Source organism: Cololabis saira, chromosome 24, assembly GCF_033807715.1.
Source record: "Cololabis saira isolate AMF1-May2022 chromosome 24, fColSai1.1, whole genome shotgun sequence".
Taxonomy (NCBI): domain Eukaryota; kingdom Metazoa; phylum Chordata; class Actinopteri; order Beloniformes; family Belonidae; genus Cololabis; species Cololabis saira.
This window is the reverse complement of record NC_084610.1, coordinates 25,492,041-25,510,572: the sequence shown is the minus strand read 5'-3', so window position 1 is coordinate 25,510,572 and position 18,532 is coordinate 25,492,041. Positions and strand designations below refer to the sequence as shown.

General features: G+C 42.8%; 1 protein-coding gene across 1 annotated transcript in view; it reads left to right on the top strand.

Moving 5' to 3' along the window:
* The window catches only part of LOC133425369 (BCL-6 corepressor-like), a 57,537-nt gene that overhangs the window by 27,073 nt on the left and 11,932 nt on the right, over nucleotides 1–18,532 (top strand). Inside the window, exons 4-7 of the mRNA XM_061716196.1 lie at nucleotides 514–748; nucleotides 4,224–4,682; nucleotides 5,767–5,985; nucleotides 15,497–15,933. Of these exons, the coding sequence (XP_061572180.1) occupies nucleotides 514–748; nucleotides 4,224–4,682; nucleotides 5,767–5,985; nucleotides 15,497–15,933 (1,350 nt within the window). The remainder of the gene's footprint in view (nucleotides 1–513; nucleotides 749–4,223; nucleotides 4,683–5,766; nucleotides 5,986–15,496; nucleotides 15,934–18,532) is intronic.

Genomic DNA, 18,532 nt, shown 5'->3' with positions numbered 1-18,532 from the left:
TATTGATGTTGTCAACGATTTTATTGATGTCGTCAACGATTTTATTGATTTCGTCAATTATTTTATTGATGTCGTCAATTATTTTATTGATGTCGTCAATTATTTTATTGATGTCGTCAGCGATTTTATTGATGCCGTCAATTATTTTATTGATATCGACAATTTTATTGATTTTGTTAGCGATTTTATTGATGTCGTCAACGACTTCATTGATGATAACGACTGTATTGATGTTGTCAGCAATTTTATATATATATATATATATATATATAAGAGTTTATAACGACCTAATGGGCGTCATAAACAATTTAATTATCACCAAACCGGGAGGTAAATGTCATCTAGAGAAGTGATAAAGTTTAGGGTTGACCCCTGGAGAACCTGCTGATCCGGAGATCAATCATAGATCAATCGCCCCGATAAGCCAATAATGTGGATCATGTCTCTGTTTCTTCACGTTCTTGTTTCTTCACGTTCTTGTTTCTTCACGTTCTTGTCTCCTCTTCTCTCCAGCGAGCGATGCTTCGGTTCTCGGAGCTGGAGCTGAGGGAGAAGGAAGGAGGGAGGGAGGTGGAGCTGGCGGACGGCCAGGACGGAGCGAGGGATGAAGGAGAGGAAGAGAGGAGAGGAGAGAGAGAAGAGGGAGGAGAGGGGGGAGGATGGGAGCGCTGCCAGCTGCGCCGCGGGAGGCTAGCAGCGCTAACGGCAGCAGGAACTCCCACTGCAGCCGCCGCCGCGGAGACGAGCGGTAAGAGGATTTCCGGACGTTCTGCAGGATCACGCACACACACATAAACACACATGTGTATGCACACGCACACATAAACACACACATGTGTATACACACGCGCAGTCACACACACACACACACACACAGAAACACACACACACTCGCGCACACAGACTTGAAAGGACATGAAAACACATTCTTTTTCGGTTGATCTCACTCGCTTGAAGTCGCTGGCGTTTCTTTGTCTCTCCTTTTTTCCTCTCACACACACACACACACACTCTGTTAGTGTGTGAGTGTGTATAAGTGTGTGTGTAACAGCCGTCTGCACACGGGTGAACTCTGGCTGACTCTGCTAGCCTGTTAGCGGCGTAGCTGCCCTGGTTCTCTGGGGAAACAGAACTGGACGTCCCGCCAGAGTTCTGCCAAAGGTCGGACTGGGAGGAAACTTCTGACTCCAGGGTCGTTCAATAAAGCTTTATCAACGTCGTCAATGACTTCATTGACATCATCAATGACTTCATTGATAATGTTAACGACTTTATTAATGTAATTAACAATTTTATTGATGTCGTCAACGATTTTATTAATGTCGTCAACGACTTCATTGACGTCATCAATGACTTTATTGATGTTGTTAACAACTTTATCCCATGCGTCAATGACTTTTTCGATGTCTTCAACAACTTAATTGATGATGTTAACGACTTTATTGATGTCGTCAACGATTTTATTGATGTCGTCAATTATTTTATCGATGTCTTCAATGACTTAATTGATGTCGTTAACGATTTTATTGATGTTGTCAACGATTTTATTGATGTCGTCAATGATTCTATTGATGTCGTTAACGATTTTATTGATGTCGTCAACGATTTTATTGATGTCGTCAATTATTTTATTGATGTCAACGATTTTATTGATGTCGTCAACGATTTTATTGATGTCGTCAATTATTTTATTGATGTCAACGATTTTATGGATTTCGTCAACGATTTTATTGATGTCGTCAACGATTTTATTGATGTCAACAATTTTATTGATGTCGTCAATTATTTTATTGATGTCAACGATTTTATTGAAGTCGTCAACGATTTTATTGATGTCGTCAACGATTTTATTGATGTCGTCAACGATTTTATTGATGTCGTCAACGATTTTATTGATGTCGTCAACGATTCTATTGATTTCGTCAACGATTTTATTGATGTCGTCAACGATTTTATTGATGTCGTCAATTATTTTATTGATTTCGTCAACGATTTTATTGATGTCAACGATTTTATTGATGTCGTCAATGATTCTATTGATGTCGTTAACGATTTTATTGATGTCGTCAATTATTTTATTGATGTCAACGATTTTATTGATGTCGTCAATAATTTTATCGATGTCTTCAACGACTTAATTGATGATGTTAACAACTTTATTAATGTAATCAACGATGTTATTGATGACGTTAACAATTTCATTGATGTCATTAATGACTTTATTGATGTCAACGATTTTATTGATGTCGTTAACAATTTTATTGATGACGTTAACAATTTTAGTGATGTCAACGATTTTATTGATGTCAACGATCTTATTGATGTCATTGATTTTATTGATGTTGTTAACAATTTTATTGATGTCGTTAATGATTTTATTGATGTTTTCAATGATTTTATTGATGCTGTCAACGATTTTATTGATGTCAACAAATTTATTGATGTCAACGATTTTATTGATGTCGTCAACGATTTTATTCATGTCATTAACAATTTTATTGATGTCATCAGTGACTTTATCGATGTCATCAACAATTTTATCAATGTCTTCAATTATTTTATCAATGTCATCAACGACTTCATTGATGCGTCAACTATTTTATATTTTTTATTTTTGTCATCAACTATTTTATTGATGTCGTCAATTACTATCGATGTCGTCAACGACTTCATTGATGTCATAAATGATTTTATTGATGTCAAAAATTGTATCAACGTCGTCAACGACTTCATTAAAATCGTCCACAACTTCATCGATGTCGTCAATCACTTTATCGAAACGTTAAGGACTTTATCGACGACATTAACAACTGATTTGACCGTTTAACGTTAGCTAAAAATCCAACATTACCTGATACAAAACAGGAACCACAAATCCACGTTTCTGTCCTGGAATCCAGTTGTTTCTGTGAATTGCAGCGATCTATTTGTCTCTTAAGCTTATTTTTCGTCAGTCTGTAAAACGATAACTCTGATTTCTTGCTAAATCTATGAGTACAGTCGATCCCACAACAGCTCTTTCCCATTTAAGATGTTTTCCAGTTGCTCAAACTGAAAGTGTGACGACATGAACATTCCCTTTATTGATTTATTTTGAATTATTGACTTTGTCTCAAACAAATAAATGAGGAATTAGCTGAAAGTCGAGCCACCAACAGGTTTGTTGCTCACAGGCACGTCGGCAGCCTCTCCTCCTAACGTCTGCACACACTCCAGACAAAGACGCCTCTGTGACCTTTGATGGCCCGTTGCCATGGCGACTAACGTGGCCGGCAGCAGCAGGATGCTGGGAGTCATGTGACCAGGGGGCGAACGAGCAGGAGAAGAGAGGGAGAGAGACAGGAAGGTGGAGATTAAAGGAGATGAAGTAGAAAAGGGGAAGGGGATGACGGAGGGAGAGAAAGAGGAGAAAATGTGAAGCCAAAGAGACAAAGGAAAGTTCAGAGAGTAAAACCTTCTGGTGGTTGATGTTGTTTGATTAACGACATGTTTAAAGAACTGAACAAATCTGTGACGTCATCCTCCAGTGACGTCGTTTGCAAATGATGCAAGACTGTGTTGGTCCAACCTCTCCTGTCAAATTGTCGAGAAAAAAGTTGAAGTGTCGAGAAAAAAGTTGAAATGTTGAAATTAATGTTGAAGTACAATTTCGAGAAAAACAGCGAAATGTTGAGAAAAAAGTTGAAATGTCGAGAAAAAAAGTTGAAATGTTGAGAAAAAAAGTCGAAATTTCGAGAAAAAAAGTCGGAATGTTGAGAAAAAAAGTTGAAATGTCGAGAAAAAAAGTCGAAATTTCGAGAAAAAAAGTCGGAATGTTGAGAAAAAAAGTTGAAATGTCGAGAAAAAAAGTCGAAATTTCGAGAAAAAAAGTCGGAATGTTGAGAAAAAAAGTTGAAATGTCGAGAAAAAAAGTTGAAATGTCGAGAAAAAAAGTTGAAATGTTGAGAAAAAAAGTTGAAAAGTCGAAATGTTGAGAAAAAAGTTGAGAGGAGAAATGATGTTGTTTGACTAACGACACGTTTAAGAACTGAACAAATCTGTGACGTCATCCTTCAGTGACGCCGTTTGCAGATGATGCAAGACTGTATTGATCCAACCGCAGTTAAGCTAAGAAATGGCTACCAGGACCGCGGTTGGACCAGAGCCAATGTTGAACTCAGTCTGTGTGTGGTTGTTCTGACCTTCGCCAACACTCCTTGATTTGGTTGTTTGTGTCCCGTCAGGGTTCCGTCCGTCCTCTCCTCCTCTTCCTCGCCTCCCTGAGATCCTCCCTGAGGAACGAGGGAAGAAGAATGGAGATGAAGGAGGTGGAGACCAGCAGGACCAGAAGAAGACGGCTCTGGTCCCACCGGTGGAGCAGCCGCGGGGTTTCCCCCCGGCGCCGGAGCAGCCGCGGGGTTTCCCCCCGGCGGAGCAGCCGCGGGGTTTCCCCCCGGTGCCAGAGCAGCCGCGGGGTTTCCCCCCACCGGAGCAGCCGCGGGGTTTCCTCCCGGCGGCCCGGGGCCTTTTCCAGGGAAACCCCCCCAGGTCGAACCTCGGGTCGGCCATTAACCGTCGGCGGATCTTCAGCCTGGAGCCGTTTCACCAGAGCAGCATCAGCGGCGGCCGGTTAAAGAGAGGGAGGGAGGAAGAGGACGAGAAGGACGACAGCGCGGGAAACAAGAGGAACAAGCTAACCAACGGTAAGACAGTGGCCACGGTCACATGATGTTTTTTAATTCGGAATTAATTATTCCGAAGTGGACTAATGTGTTGGTGTCATTGAAGTAAGGAAAGAAGAACCTACGAATGTACTACGTTAACAGAAATGTTGAAATTTAATATTTATTCTACACATTTTTTTACAGCATTGGAAAACGTTCAGAATGTTTGTGTCATGTTTGTCCTCCTACAGAAACCATATGAAATCAAAAAAATATATTTCCCTCCCCATCTATTTCCATTTTCAAACATTTTTGAAAAAGCTCCAGGAGCCACTAGGGCGGCGCTAAAGAGAGAAAGAAAAAAGAAGAAAAAAAGAGAAAAAAGAAAGAAAAAAAAGAAAAAAAGGAAAAAAGAAGAAAAGAGAAAAAAGGAAACAAGAGGAAAAAAGGAAAAAAGAAGAAGAAAATAAAAAATAAAAAAACAAAGAAAAAAAGGGAAAAAAGAAGAAAGGAAAAAAAGAAAAAAAAGAAGAAAAAAGGAAGAAAAACAGAAAAAAAGAAAAAAGAAAGAAAAAAAGGAAAAGAGAAAAAAAGGAAAAAATAGGGAAAAAAGAAAGAAAAAAAAGAAAAAACAGAGAAAAAAAGGGAAAAAATAAGAAAGGAAAAAAGGAAAAAAAGAAGAAAAAGGAACAAAAAGAGAAAAAAGAAGAACAAAAAGAAGAAAAAGGATAAAAAAGGAAAAAATAAGAGAAAAAAGAAAGAAAAAAAGAAAAAATAGGAAAAAAAGGAAAAAAAGAACAAGAAAAGGAAAAAAGAAAATAAAGAAGAAAAAAGGAAGAAAAAGAGGAAAAAGGAAAAAAGAAAGAAAAAAAAAGAACAAAGAAGAACAAAAAGAAGAAAAAAAGGTCAAACATTTTTGAAAAAGCTCTAGCTCTAGTGCCGCGGGTTGCCGACCCCCGGTTTAACCGACCAACCGTTGTATCAGAGCGACTCTTGGACCAGAGATGGTTCTGGTGGTTCTGGACGGCTATGCTAGCAGCCGTGCTGTATTAAAACTGACTTAACCGCCCAATAACGGCTATTATCGTTAATAAATGTCCTAACTTCCACCTCTCGTCCCCAGACTCAAACCCGGACGACGTCAGGAAGCTGAAGGTTTGCATCGAGCTCAACGGCCTCCGGCTCAACAAGCCCCGCCTCCCCGGGGAGCTCGGCCAATGGCTGCCGTCCGGCGGGAGGCTAGCGGAGGACCGGAGGTCGGAGGACCGGAGGTCGGAGGACCGGAGGTCGGAGGTCGCCGGCTGGAGCGAGGGCTCGTCCGGGAGGAGGGACGTCCCCAGAGGTAAAAAACCCCGAGATCCTACGGTCCTTTAGCGTTTACTGCTGCTGCATCTGGAAACTTTGTTAGGAAAACCAGCCCAGTGGAGACAGACGGGCGAGAGAACGAGCAGAAAGAAAGACCGGGATTAATTTAAAGAGGAATGAGTGTATGCATTTTTTTATTTTTGAAAACTTTTTTTTAGATTTTCTTTTTAATTTATTTTTTTATTTAATTTTTTTTTAAATTTATTTTCTTTAATTCATTCTATTTATTTATTCATTTTTTAAATTGTTTTTTTATTTTTACTTTCTTTTTTAGTTGTTTTTTTGTTTAGTTGTTTTTATCCTCTTTTATTTTATTTTTTAAATTAAAAAAAAAGTTATTTATTTAATTCATTTATTTATAGATTTTTTGAATAGTTTTTATTTTTTTGTTTGTTTTTTGATAGTTTAGTGTTTGTTTTTTTTATTAAAAAAAACATTTGTATATACCTATTTTCATTAATTAATTAATTAATTAATTAATTAATTAATTAATTAATTAATTTGTTTATTTTTATTTCTTTTTTCTTTTTTAATTATATATTTTTTGAATGAGTGCATAAATGATTGCAGAATTATTCTATTTGGATTTAAAATGGGAATAAACCAGCCACTTACTTCAGAATTAAGTCTAATTCGGAATGGCCATTTTCATTCGGAATTTACTCATTTTAAATCGGATTTAATTTTAATTCTGAATTAAAGAGGAATTAAACTTCCCATGTAAATGCACTGAGTGTAAAGGCTGAGCTGCTGCGATAAAATGTGGCGCTGCTGTCATCATCCCTCCATCCCTCCTCCTCCTCCTCCTCCTCCTCTTCTCTCGCTTCCTCCCTGATTGCCGGAGCACGAGCCGGAATAACCAGCTAGTGTGTGTGTGTGTGTGTGTGTGTGTGTGTGTGTGTGTGTGTGTGTGTGTGTGTGTGTGTGTGTGTGTGTGTGTGTGTGTGTGTGTGTGTGTGTGTGCGGCCGTCGCGGCGTCGTGGCGCTAATAGCCGTCTAACATCTCCCAGATGGAGCTGTCACACATCGCGGTAATGCCGGGGAATGTGTTAGCGTCGCCCTCTCCCTCTCCCTCCTCTCCCTCTCCCTCCTCTCCCTCCTCCTCCTCCTCCTCCTCCTGCTCGTGTTTGGCGGCGGCGCTAAGCGCTAACTTCAGCCTCCACATGTTTCCCTCCGTGACGTCGCCGCCGTCGCGCTGACTTTGGTTCAGGCTGAGGTTCCGATTAAACCCCAACGAGCGGGAGGAGCCGCTTAGCGCCGCTTAGCTCGGCTATCAGCCCGGAACCAGCTAGAGCCGCTCTGGACGCCGTCCCAGTTCATCTCCCGGGACGACCGGGTTTCACTTCGTCACGCATCGTCAGCCGCGGCATTTCTGCAGTCGAGGGAAGGAGGTGGTCGGGGCAAAGAGCTCCCCACGACGCACGCTACGCCGTGCCTGGCGCACGCTACGCCGTGCCTGACGCACGCTACGCCGTGCCTGGCGCACGCTACGCCGTGCCTGACGCACGCTACGCCGTGCCTGGCGCACGCTACGCCGTGCCTGGCGCACGCTACGCCGTTAGCCTGACGCACCTCCCAAAAAATGTAACTACGCGTCGAGGCGACGCAGACCCAACGCAGACATTTTTTTCGAAATTGTACTTCAACACTAATTTCAACATTTCAACTTTTTTCTCGACATTACGACTTTTTTCTCACATTCCGTCACTCCATTTCTCCGTGGTGCAGTTCCTCCCCCAGAGCACTAGATCGCAATCTTTTCCTGAATGGTTTATCCGACTTCACAGTGAATCAAAGAGATAAGGACAACTATTGTGCAAAAAACCAAACCAAAAATAATTGCACACACACGAAGAAAAGAGTGAAAGTTCACAACTGCTTCACGAACTGGAACCGGAAGTGCGTTGCTACCAAGCAAACCAATCACAGCCACAGGGAAAAAGTCGGAATGTCGAGAAAAAAAGTCGAAATGTCGAGAAAAAAAGTTGAAAATTTGAGAAAAAAGTCGGAATGTCGAGAAAAAAGTCGGAATGTCGAGAAAAAAGTCGGAATGTTGAAGAAAAAAGTCGGAAAGTCGAAAAAAAAGTCGGAATGACATTTCAACTTTTTTCTCAAAATTCCGACTTTTTTCTCGACATTTCGCCGTTTTTCTCGAAATTGTACTTCAACACTAATTTCAACATTTGTTGCACAGTTGCACATTTTTGGCCTCATGTTGGCCTCATTCAGCCGATAGGACCACATCTCTCTGTTGGTTTTCTCCAAACAATTCAGAGCCTCCAAATGCAAATTTCCATGATGGAAAAGGGTGGGATGTCTTCTCTGGGTTTGGGGTGGAGGTGTTGGAGACACCCTGGTGTACCCTGGAGGGATTACAGACCCCTGGTACCCTGGAGGGATTACAGACCCCTGGTACCCTGGAGGGATTACAGACCCAGATTCCGACTTTTTTCTCGACATTTCAACTTTTTTCTCAACATTTCAACTTTTTTCTCGACATTTCAACTTTTCTCGACAATTTCGACTTTTTTCTTCAACATTCCGACTTTTTTCTCGACATTCCGACTTTTTTCTCGACATTCCGACTTTTTTCTCGACATTTCGCCGTTTTTCTCGAAATTGTACTTCAACACTAATTTCAACATTTGTTGCACAGTTGCACATTTTTGGCCTCATGTTGGCCTCATTCAGCCGATAGGAACACATCTCTCTGTTGGTTTTCTCCAAACAATTCAGAGCCTCCAAATGCAAATTTCCATGATGGAAAAGGGTGGGATGTCTTCTCTGGGTTTGGGGTGGAGGTGTTGGAGACACCCTGGTGTACCCTGGAGGGATTACAGAGCCCTGGTACCCTGGAGGGATTACACACCCCTGGTACCCTGGAGGGATTACAGAGCCCTGGTACCCTGGAGGGATTACAGAGCCCTGGTACCCTGGAGGGATTACAGAGCCCTGGTACCCTGGAGGGATTACAGACCCCTGGTACCCTGGAGGGATTTAACCCCCCTGGTACCCTGGAGGGATTACAGACCCCTGGTACTAGGGGTGGGTATTGGGAAGGACCTCACGATACGATACGCATCACGATACTTGAGCCACGATACGATACACATTGCCATATCCCGATTATTATATTCTACATAGTTCACTGAAAATTTTAAAAATGCATTACACATCTTAAAATCCAAGTTGTATATATGTACATCAGATGATAGTGATGGATCTTAAAATCAGAGTTGTATAAATGTACATCAGATGATAGTGATGGATCTTAAAATCAGAGTTGCACGTTCATCAGATTATAGTGACAATTCATGGGACAAACTGATTCAAAACAATGTTTTATTATAACTATACAAGCTAAAGTTACAACTTATTTGTATATGTGTTTCATATTATTTACATCATATGAAATTATCATTAAATTTAGTATGAGGTTTTTTTTTTTTTTTTTTTTTTTTTTTTTTTTTTTTTTATTTCGGCATGTTTATATAGACACATTTCATCTCCAGAACATTATACATGTATACATGAGGTTGCTTTAATTATGTGGCAAATGAAAATAAACACAAGAAAGATGGAACTAAAACCAAGGACAGGCACAGTGATCAGTCAGTATAGATATAAATCCATAAATAAATAAACCTCTGTCCATTATTTTTCATTTTTTAAGAACAGGCAATTGTGTTATATAAAAAATAAATTATAAAATGAAATAAAACGTGAAATAAAACCTGAGCTCAGTGCAGGGCCCTCCCAGGGTTGGTAGAGAGTGGCAATGCCCAGGACTGTTAGGTAGGAGCACTGGGTGATAAAAATGGGGAAAAAATTGGGGATAAAAAATATTAAAAAAAAATAAAATAAAAAAAAAAAATAAAAATTTAAAAAAATAAATTGATATTCAAATTTTTAATATCGATATTGAATCGGCTGGAAAAGTATCGCGATATATTGCCATATCGATATTTTTGCCCACCCCTACACCTCCCAGCTGGGAGGTGTAATCCCTCCAGGGTACCAGGGCTCCGGAGGCTCCAGGGGTTCTGGCTGGAGGTCTGGGAGGTCCAGACCTGGAGGTGGGAGGTCCAGGGAGGCCCAGGGAGGTCTAGACCTCCCTGGACCTCCCTGGACCTCCTTCGTGCTTGGGCTGCAAAGTTGCACGATTTCATTCAAGGTCTAATATTCCACATTTTTCTTCTCTAGCGAGACGTCAGACACTTTGAGATGATTCGCGCTCACAGTTTTATGTTTCCTCTCGTGCTTCACGCTTGAATGTGTGTGTGTGTGTGTGTGTGTGTGTGTGTGTGTGTGTGTGTGTGTGTGTGTGTGTGTGTGTGTGTGTGTGTGTGTGTGTGTGTGTGTGTGTGTGTGTGTGTGTGTGTGTGTGTGTGTGTGTGTGTGTGTGTGTGTGTGTGTTTAGGCTGATAAATAATTCAGCAGATGGAGGAGGCGTGACTCCCGCTGGCAGCAGAAACAACCTCTGGCTGTGTGTGTGTGTGTGTGTGTGTGTGTGTGTGTGTGTGTGTGTGTGTGTGTGTGTGTGTGTGTGTGTGTGTGTGTGTGTGTGTGTGTATTTGAGTGTGTTTCCTCCCTTCCCCCACCTCTCTTTTTCTGCTCGTCTCCAGCTTCATGGCTCCTTTGTTCCTCTCTCTCTTTTTTCTCTCTCTCTCTTTTTTCTCTCTTTTTCTCTCTCTCTCTCGCTCGTCCGCGGTTGAAGGACGGACGGCGGCTCGTCTGCCGGATGACGAGTGTTCAGCCGCATTTTGGAATAACAGTGCATTTTGTCATAAACGTCCAAAATGTAATAACTTTGTCATTACAAACACGGATGCTGGTTTCTTGTTCTTCTGTGGTCACAAATGCATTTTGTAATAAATTTTGCCGTATTATGTAATAAATTATTACATTTTGAGAAGGTTATTACAAAATGCATTTGCAACTTTTTTTATTCTCTAGAAAATGTAATAACATGGTGCATTAGAAGACTTGGGTAAAAGGTTGGGAGAGAGTTGGGTTTGGTTGGTTTGGGTTACGGTTGTTTGGTTGGGTTAGGGCTGGATTGGGTTACGGTTAGGTTAAGGTTGGGATAAGTTTTCGTTGGGATAGAGTTGAGTTGGGGTGTTTGGGTCGATTTAGGGTTGAGTTGGGATAGAGTTGGCTTAGGCTAGGTTTTGTTTGGGATAGAGTTAAGAGTTTGGTTTGGTTGGTATAGAGTTGGGATAGGATTGGGTTGTGTTAAAGTTGGGTTAGGTTTTCGTTTGGCTAGTGTTAGTTTGGTTTGGTTGTGTTGTGATAGAGTTGGGTTGTGTTACGTTAGGGCTGAGTTGGGTTAAGGTGCGGTTGGGTTAAAGTTGCATTGGGTTAGGGTTGGATTGGGTTATGATTAGGTTGGGTTGCGTTAGGTTTTCGTTGGGATAGTGTTGGGTTTGGTTGGGTTGGGTTAAGGTTTGGTTGGGTAAAAGTTTCATTGAGTTGCGTTGGTTTGGGATAAAGTTGCGTTACGATTAGTTTGGGTTGGGTTGGGCTAGGGCTGGAGTTGGGTTAAGGTTGGATAGAGTAGGGCTTGTTTGGGTCTATTTAGGGCTGGGTTGGGTTATGGTTGGGTTAGGTTTTCATTTGGATAGTGTTAGAGTTGGGTTTGGTTGGGGTGGGTAAGGTTAGGTTTTCGTTGCGTTAAGGTTGGGATAGAATTGGGATAGGATTGGGTTGTGTTAAAGTTGGGTTAGGTTTTCGTTGGGATAGGGTTGAGTTGGTTTGGTTGTGTTGCGTTAGGTTAGGGCTGGAGTTGGGTTAAGGTTGGGATAGAATTGGGTTTAGTTGGGTTGATTTGTTAGGGCTGAGTTGGGTTTAGTTGGGTTGCGTTAGGGCTGAGTTGGGTTGGGATAGAGTTGGGTTAGGCTAGGTTTTGTTTGGGATTAGGATATAGTTGTGTTTGTTTAGAGTTGGGCTAGGGTTGGATTGGTAAATAGTTTGGTTTGGTTTGGTTGGGATAGAGTTGGGATAGGATTGGGTTGTGTTAAAGTTGGGTTAGGTTTTCGTTGAGATAGGGTTGAGTTGGGTTTGGTTAGGTTTTCGTTCTGATAGAGTTAGAGTTGGGCTTGTTTGGGTCGATTTAGGGTTGAGTTGGGATTAGGCTAGGTTTTGTTTGGGATAGGGCTAAAGTTGGGTTTGGTTGGTTTGGGGTTAAGGTTTGGATAGGGTTGGGTTAGGGCTGGATTGGGTTACGATTAGTTTGGGTTGGGTTAGGTTTTCGTTAGGATAGGGCTGGGTTGGGTTAAGGTTGGGATAGAGTTGGGCTTGTTGGGGTCTATTTAGGGCTGGGCTGGGTTGGGAGAGAGTTTGGTTAGGCTAGGTTTTGTTTGGGATAGGACTAGAGTTGGGTTTAGTTGGGTTGGGTAAAAGTTTCATTGGGTTAAAGTTGCGTTGGTTTGGGATATAGTTTTGTTAGGTTAGGGCTGGATTGGGTTAAGGTTCGGTTGGGCTAGAGTTGGGGTTGGTTGTGTTGGTAAAGAGTTGTTTAATGTTGGGTTAGGTTAGGGTTTGGTAAGGATAGGGTGGGTTGCGATAGAGTTTGGTTTGTTTGGGGGGGGTTAGGGCTGGGTTGGGTTAAATTTCCGTTGGAATAGGATCAGAGTTGGGTTAGGATTAGGTTGGATTTTGTTAGTTTGGGTTAAGGTTGTGTTGCGTTAGGTTAGGAGAGGGTTGGGTTTCTTGGTTTGGGTTAAGGTTGGGTTGGATAAAGGTTTAATTGGGTCAAAGTTGCGTTGGTTTGGGATAGAGTTGCGTTGGGTTAGGACTGGATTGGGGTAGGGTTTGGTTGGGTTAGGTTTTCGTTGGGATAGGGCTGGAGTTGGGTTACGATTAGTTTGGTTTGGGGTAGGTTAGGGCTGGAGTTGGGTTAAGGTTGGGTTGATTTAGGGTTGAGTTGGGTTGCGTTAGGTTAGGGCTGGGTTATGTTTGGGTTGGGATAGAGTTGGGTTGTGCTACGTTTTTTAGAGTTGGGTTAGGGTTGGATTGGGTTACGATTAGGTTTGGTTGGGTTAGGTTTTCGTTGGGATAGGGCTGGAGTTGGGTTAAGGTTGGGATAGAGTTGGGCTTGTTTGGTTAGGTTGGGGGGGGTAGGTTAGGGCTTGGTTGGGTTGATTTTTGGGTTGAGTTGGGTTTAGTTGGGTTGCGTTACGTTAGGGCTGAGTTGAGTTGGGATAGAGTTGGGTTAGGCTAGGTTTTGTTTGGGATTAGGATATAGTTGTGTTTGTTTAGAGTTGGGCTAGGGTTGGATTGGTAGAGAGTTTGGTTATGGTTTGGTGGGAGGGGATTGAGTTGGGTTAGGGCTGAATTGAGTTGGGATAGAGTTGGGTTAGGCTAGGTTTTGTTTGGGATTAGGATATAGTTGTGTTTGTTTAGAGTTGGGTTAGGGTTGGGCTTGTTTGGGTCTATTTAGGGCTGGGTTGGGTTGGGATAGAGTTGGTTAGGCTAGGTTTTGTTTGGGATAGGACTAGAGTTGGGTTTAGTTGGTTGCGTTACGTTAGGGCTGAGTTGGGTTAAGGTTGGGATAGAGTTGGGTTAGGCTAGGTTTTGTTTGGGATTGGGATATAGTTTGTTTAGAGTTGGTTAGGGTTGGATTGGTAGAGAGTTTGGTTATGGTTTGGTCGGAGGGGATTGAGTTGGGTTAGGGCTGGGTTGGGTTACGATTAGGTTGGGTTAGGTTTTCGTTGGGATAGAGTTAGCGTTTGGTTTGGTTGTGTTGCGATAGAGTTGGGTTGTGTTACGTTAGGGCTGGGTTAAGGTTGGGATAGGGCTAGAGTTGGGTTTGGTTGGTTTGGGTTACGGTTGCGTTTGGTTGGGTTAGGACTGGATTGGGTTACGATTAGGTTGGGATACGTTTTCGTTGGGTTAGAGTTAGAGTTGGGCTTGTTTGGGTCGATTTAGGGTTGAGTTAGAGTTGGCTTAGAGTTGGGATAGAGGAGGGATAGAGTTGGCTTAGGCTAGGTTTTGCTTGGGATAGGGCTAAAGTTGGGTTAGGTTGGTTTGGGTTAAGGTTGTGTTTGGTTAGATTTTCGGTGGGATAGAGTTAAGAGGTTGGTTTGGTTGGGGTAGAGTTGGAATAGGATTGGGTTGTGTTAAAGTTGGGTTAGGTTTTCGTTGGGATAGGGTTGAGTTGGGTTTGGTTGTGTTGCGTTAGGTTAGCGTGGGGTTAGGAGAGGGTTGGGTTTCTTGGTTTGGGGTAAGGTTGTGTTGGGTAAAAGTTAAATTGGGTTAAAGTTGGGTTGGTTTGGGATAGAGTTGGGTTACGATTAGGTTGGGTTAGGTTTTCATTTGGATAGTGCTAGAGTTTGGTTTGGTTGTGTTGCGTTAGTTAGTGCTGGAGTTGGGTTAAGGTTGGGATAGAGTTTGGCTTGTTTGGGTTTATTTAGGGCTGGGCTGGGTTGGGATAGGGTTGCGTTAGACTAGGTTTTGTTTGGGATTGGGATATAGTTGTTTGTTTAGAGTTGGGTTAGGGTTGGATTGGAAATAGTTTGGTTATGGTTTGGTGAGAGGGGATTGAGGTGGGTTTGGTTGGTTTGGTTGGGGGGGTTAGTGCTAGATTGGGTTACGATTAGGTTGGGATAAGTTTTCATTGGGATAGAGTTAGAGTTTGGTTTGGTTGGGTCGATTTAGGGTTGAGTTGGGATAGAGTTTGCTTAGGCTAGGTTTTGTTTGGGATAGGACTAAATTTGTGTTTGGTTGGTTTGGGTTAAGGTTGGGTTAGGTTTTCGTTGGGATAGGGTTGAGTTGGGTTGCGTTGGGTTGCGTTACGTTAGGGCTGAGTTGAGTTGGGATAGAGTTGGGTTATGCTAGGTTTTGTTTGGGATTGGGATATAGTTGTGTTTGTTTAGAGTTGGGTTAGGGTTGGATTGGTAGAGAGTTTGGTTATGGTTTGGTGGGAGGGGATTGAGTTGGGTTTGGGTGGTTTGGTTGGGGGGTTAGGGCTGGATTGGAACTGGAGGTTTTCGTTGGGATTAGAGTCGGGTTAGGATTAGGTTGGATTTTGTTGTTTTGGGTTAAGGTTGTGTTTGGTTTGGTTAGGTTTTCGTTGGGATAGGGTTGTGATTGTTTAGGGTACATGTTTCACACATGTATTTCAGAGTTTCAAACGACGCCATCTTGGCAAGACATGATTAAAATGTGCAGAAGGCTGGCACTTGAATAGAAGACGCCCGTCTAATTTCAATTACTACAAGCTCACTATTCCAGCTCATGCTAAGCTACGATCTTAACTATGGTTATCTCAAATTTATTGTAATAAATGGATCTGGAACCTGGTGGTCGGTAGAGGAACTTTTAAAAGCTTTCAAATGTTGCTGGTTTTAGTTGCTCAACAATTCCGAGGTGAACAAGTTTGTCTGCTTTTAAAATAATCAAACTCTTCTGGTCGAGTCTCGACATGTAAACTCAGTTCCTTCTGATTAAAGATTCAGGTGACTAATTTCCTCGTTTTCTTCTCCCAGTTTTCCAGCTAGCTCCGCCCTCCGGCGACGCCCCCTTGAGTCGGCCTCTGAACGGCTCCGCCCCCCAGCTGCTCGGCTCCGCCCCCCAGCTCCTGGGCTCCGCCCCCCAGCTCCTGGGCTCCGCCCCCCAGCTCCTTGGCTCCGCCCCCCAGCTCCTTGGCTCCGCCCCCCAGCTCCTGGGCTCGTCCCGCCTCCAGGACAAGCACCAGAAACTGAAGGAGAGCCGTCGGCTCTTCCTTCCAACTTCCTGTTCCTCCGGGTCACATGACGCCCCTGGCGACGACGCGTCACATGACTCTCACCGCGGAGACGAGGCTACCAAACCCAAGGGCAAGCGGTCCTGCAAGACCAAGCACACGGGGGACCAGGACCAGAACCAGGACCAGGACCAGAACCAGGACCAGGACCAGGAGGACGAGGAAGAACCGAATCACAAGGTCAGTCTGGTTCCCGGATTTGGAAATGTTGAGATGTTTAGAAGATTTTAATGGTTTAAAGTCGTCAAACATGCAGGAACGAGACCAGCAGGAAGAGTCCTGGTCCAGTTCTGAAATATCAGAACAATATTTGAGAGGGGAAAATTTATTTTATTGTGCATTTCGAGAAAAAAGTCGAAATTTCGAAGAAAAAAAATTTAAATGTCGAGAAAAAAGTCGAAATTTCGAGAAAAAATTGAAACGTCGTGAAAAAAGTCAAAATGTCGAGAAAGAAGTCGAATGTTGTGAAAAAAGTCGAAATGTCGAGAAAAAGTCGAAATGTCGAGAAAAAAGTCGAAATTTCGAGAAAAAAGTCAAAATTTCGACAAAAAAAGTTGAAATGTCGAGAAAAAATCGAAAGGTCGTGAAAAAAGTCGAAATGTCGAGATTAATGTTGAAATACAATTTCGAGAAAAAAGTCGAATGTTGAGAAAGTCAAAATTTCCAATATGTTGAGATTTTTCAGGGATTTTAATCGTTTAAAGTCGTCAAACATGCAGGAACGAGACCAGCAGGAAGAGTTCTGGTTCAGTTCTGGTCCTGGTTCAGTTCTGGTCCTGGTCCAGTTCTGGTCCTGGTTCAGTTCTGGTCCTGGTTCCAGTTCTGGTCCTGGTTCAGTTGTGGTCCTGGTTTCATCTGGTCCAATCAGCTTCCTCCCGTCTCCAGATCTCCGTCGTCACGGCGACGGTGCCGGTTTGCGCCGGCGTTTGTCGTCGTGGCGACCGGAGAGTGTCAGAGTCCAAACGGAGGCGTAACCGTGGAAACGTGGCTTTGATTTAGACCCGGTTCCCCCTTAACCCGGTCCAGATCCTGCAGAGTCTGGAATCAATCTGAGCGCGTGCAGAAGCCCCGGGGGAGGAGGAGGGAGAGACGGGGGGAAACGGTCCAACAAAAACATCCGTCTCCGTCTCGACTGCAGTTAAAACCTTCCAGAAAAACAGCAGGACGGCCAGAAAACACGTCAGGACCGAGTTCTGGACCTTTACCACGTCAGGACCTGAAGAGTTCTGGACCTTTTAAAGACTCAGAACCACCAGAAAACACGTCAGAACCGAGTTCTGGACCTTTACCACGTCAGGACCGGCACCTGGTCCTGACCAGTTCTGGACCTTTACCACGTCAGGACCGGCACACGGTCCTGACCAGTTCTGGACCATTTAAAGACTCAGAAGATTTATTTATTGTGCACTTCGAGAAAAATGTCAAAATTTCTAGATTAATGTTGGAATAAAGAATAAAGTCGAAATTTCAACTTAATTCACGACATTCCGACTTTTTTCTCGACTTTTTTCTTGACATGACTTTATTAACGAAATTTCGACTTTTTTGCACGAAATTTTGTCTTTTTTCACGAAATTTCGACTTTTTTTCTCGACATTCCGACTTTTTTCTCAACTTTTTTCTCGACATTCCGACTTTTTTCTCGACATTCCGACTTTTTTCACAAACTTTTGATTTTTTTTTCACGAAATTTTGACTTTTTTCACGAAATTTCGACTTTTTTCACAAAATTTTGACTTGTTTCTCGACATTCCAACTTTTTTCTCGACATTCCGACTTTTTTCTCAACTTTTTTCTCGACATTCCGACTTTTTTCTCAACTTTTTTCTCGACATGACTTTTTTCACAAAATTTCAACTTTATTCACGAAATTTCGACTTTTTTCACAAAATGTTTTTTCTCGACATTTGTGCATAATGAAAAAAATTTAGAGTCTAGACCAGGATTCTGGTCTAGAATCCAGACCAGAATCCAGACCAGATCTGGACCAGGATCCAGACCTCGTCCCCCCTTTTCTGTCCGTTGCTTCGACGTTAATCGTTTCAATTATCGTCCTGTTCGCACTCGGCCGTGTGTGTGTGTGTGTGTGTGTGTGTGTGTGTGTGTGTGTGTGTGTGTGTGTGTGTGTGTGTGTGTGTGTGTGTGTGTGTGTGTGTGTGTGTGTGTGTGTGTGTGTGTGTGTGTGCGTTAATGTGTGTGTGTGTGTGTGTGTGTGTGTGTGTGTATCAGTGTGTACTAGTGTGTATTAGTGTGTATTTTAGTGTGTAATTGAATTCACTGCAGATTAAAATGAAGAAGAGAGGAGGAAAAGAGGGAGGGATGGAGTGATTGAAGGTTACGGAGGAAGAATAATTTCCTCCGCCAGCGGTGTGTGTGTGTGTGTGTGTGTGTGTGTGTGTGTGTGTGTGTGTGTGTGTGTGTGTGTGTGTGTGTGTGTGTGTGTGTGTGTGTGTGTGTGTGTGTGTGTGTGTGTGTGTGTGTGTGTGTGTCCTCGCTGCCCTGAGGAAATCTCTGGTTCAGCAGCTGTCAAAACCACACACACACACACACACACACACACACACACACACACACACACACACACACACACACACACCTCCGGGCCAAGGCTTGTTTCCTGTTTGCTGATGCGAAGCGGCGGCTCCGTTTGACAGACGCCTGATCTCACACACACACACGAATACACACTAACACACACACACACACACACACACACACACACACACTCACACACACACACTAACACACAGACACACACACACACATTAACACACACTCT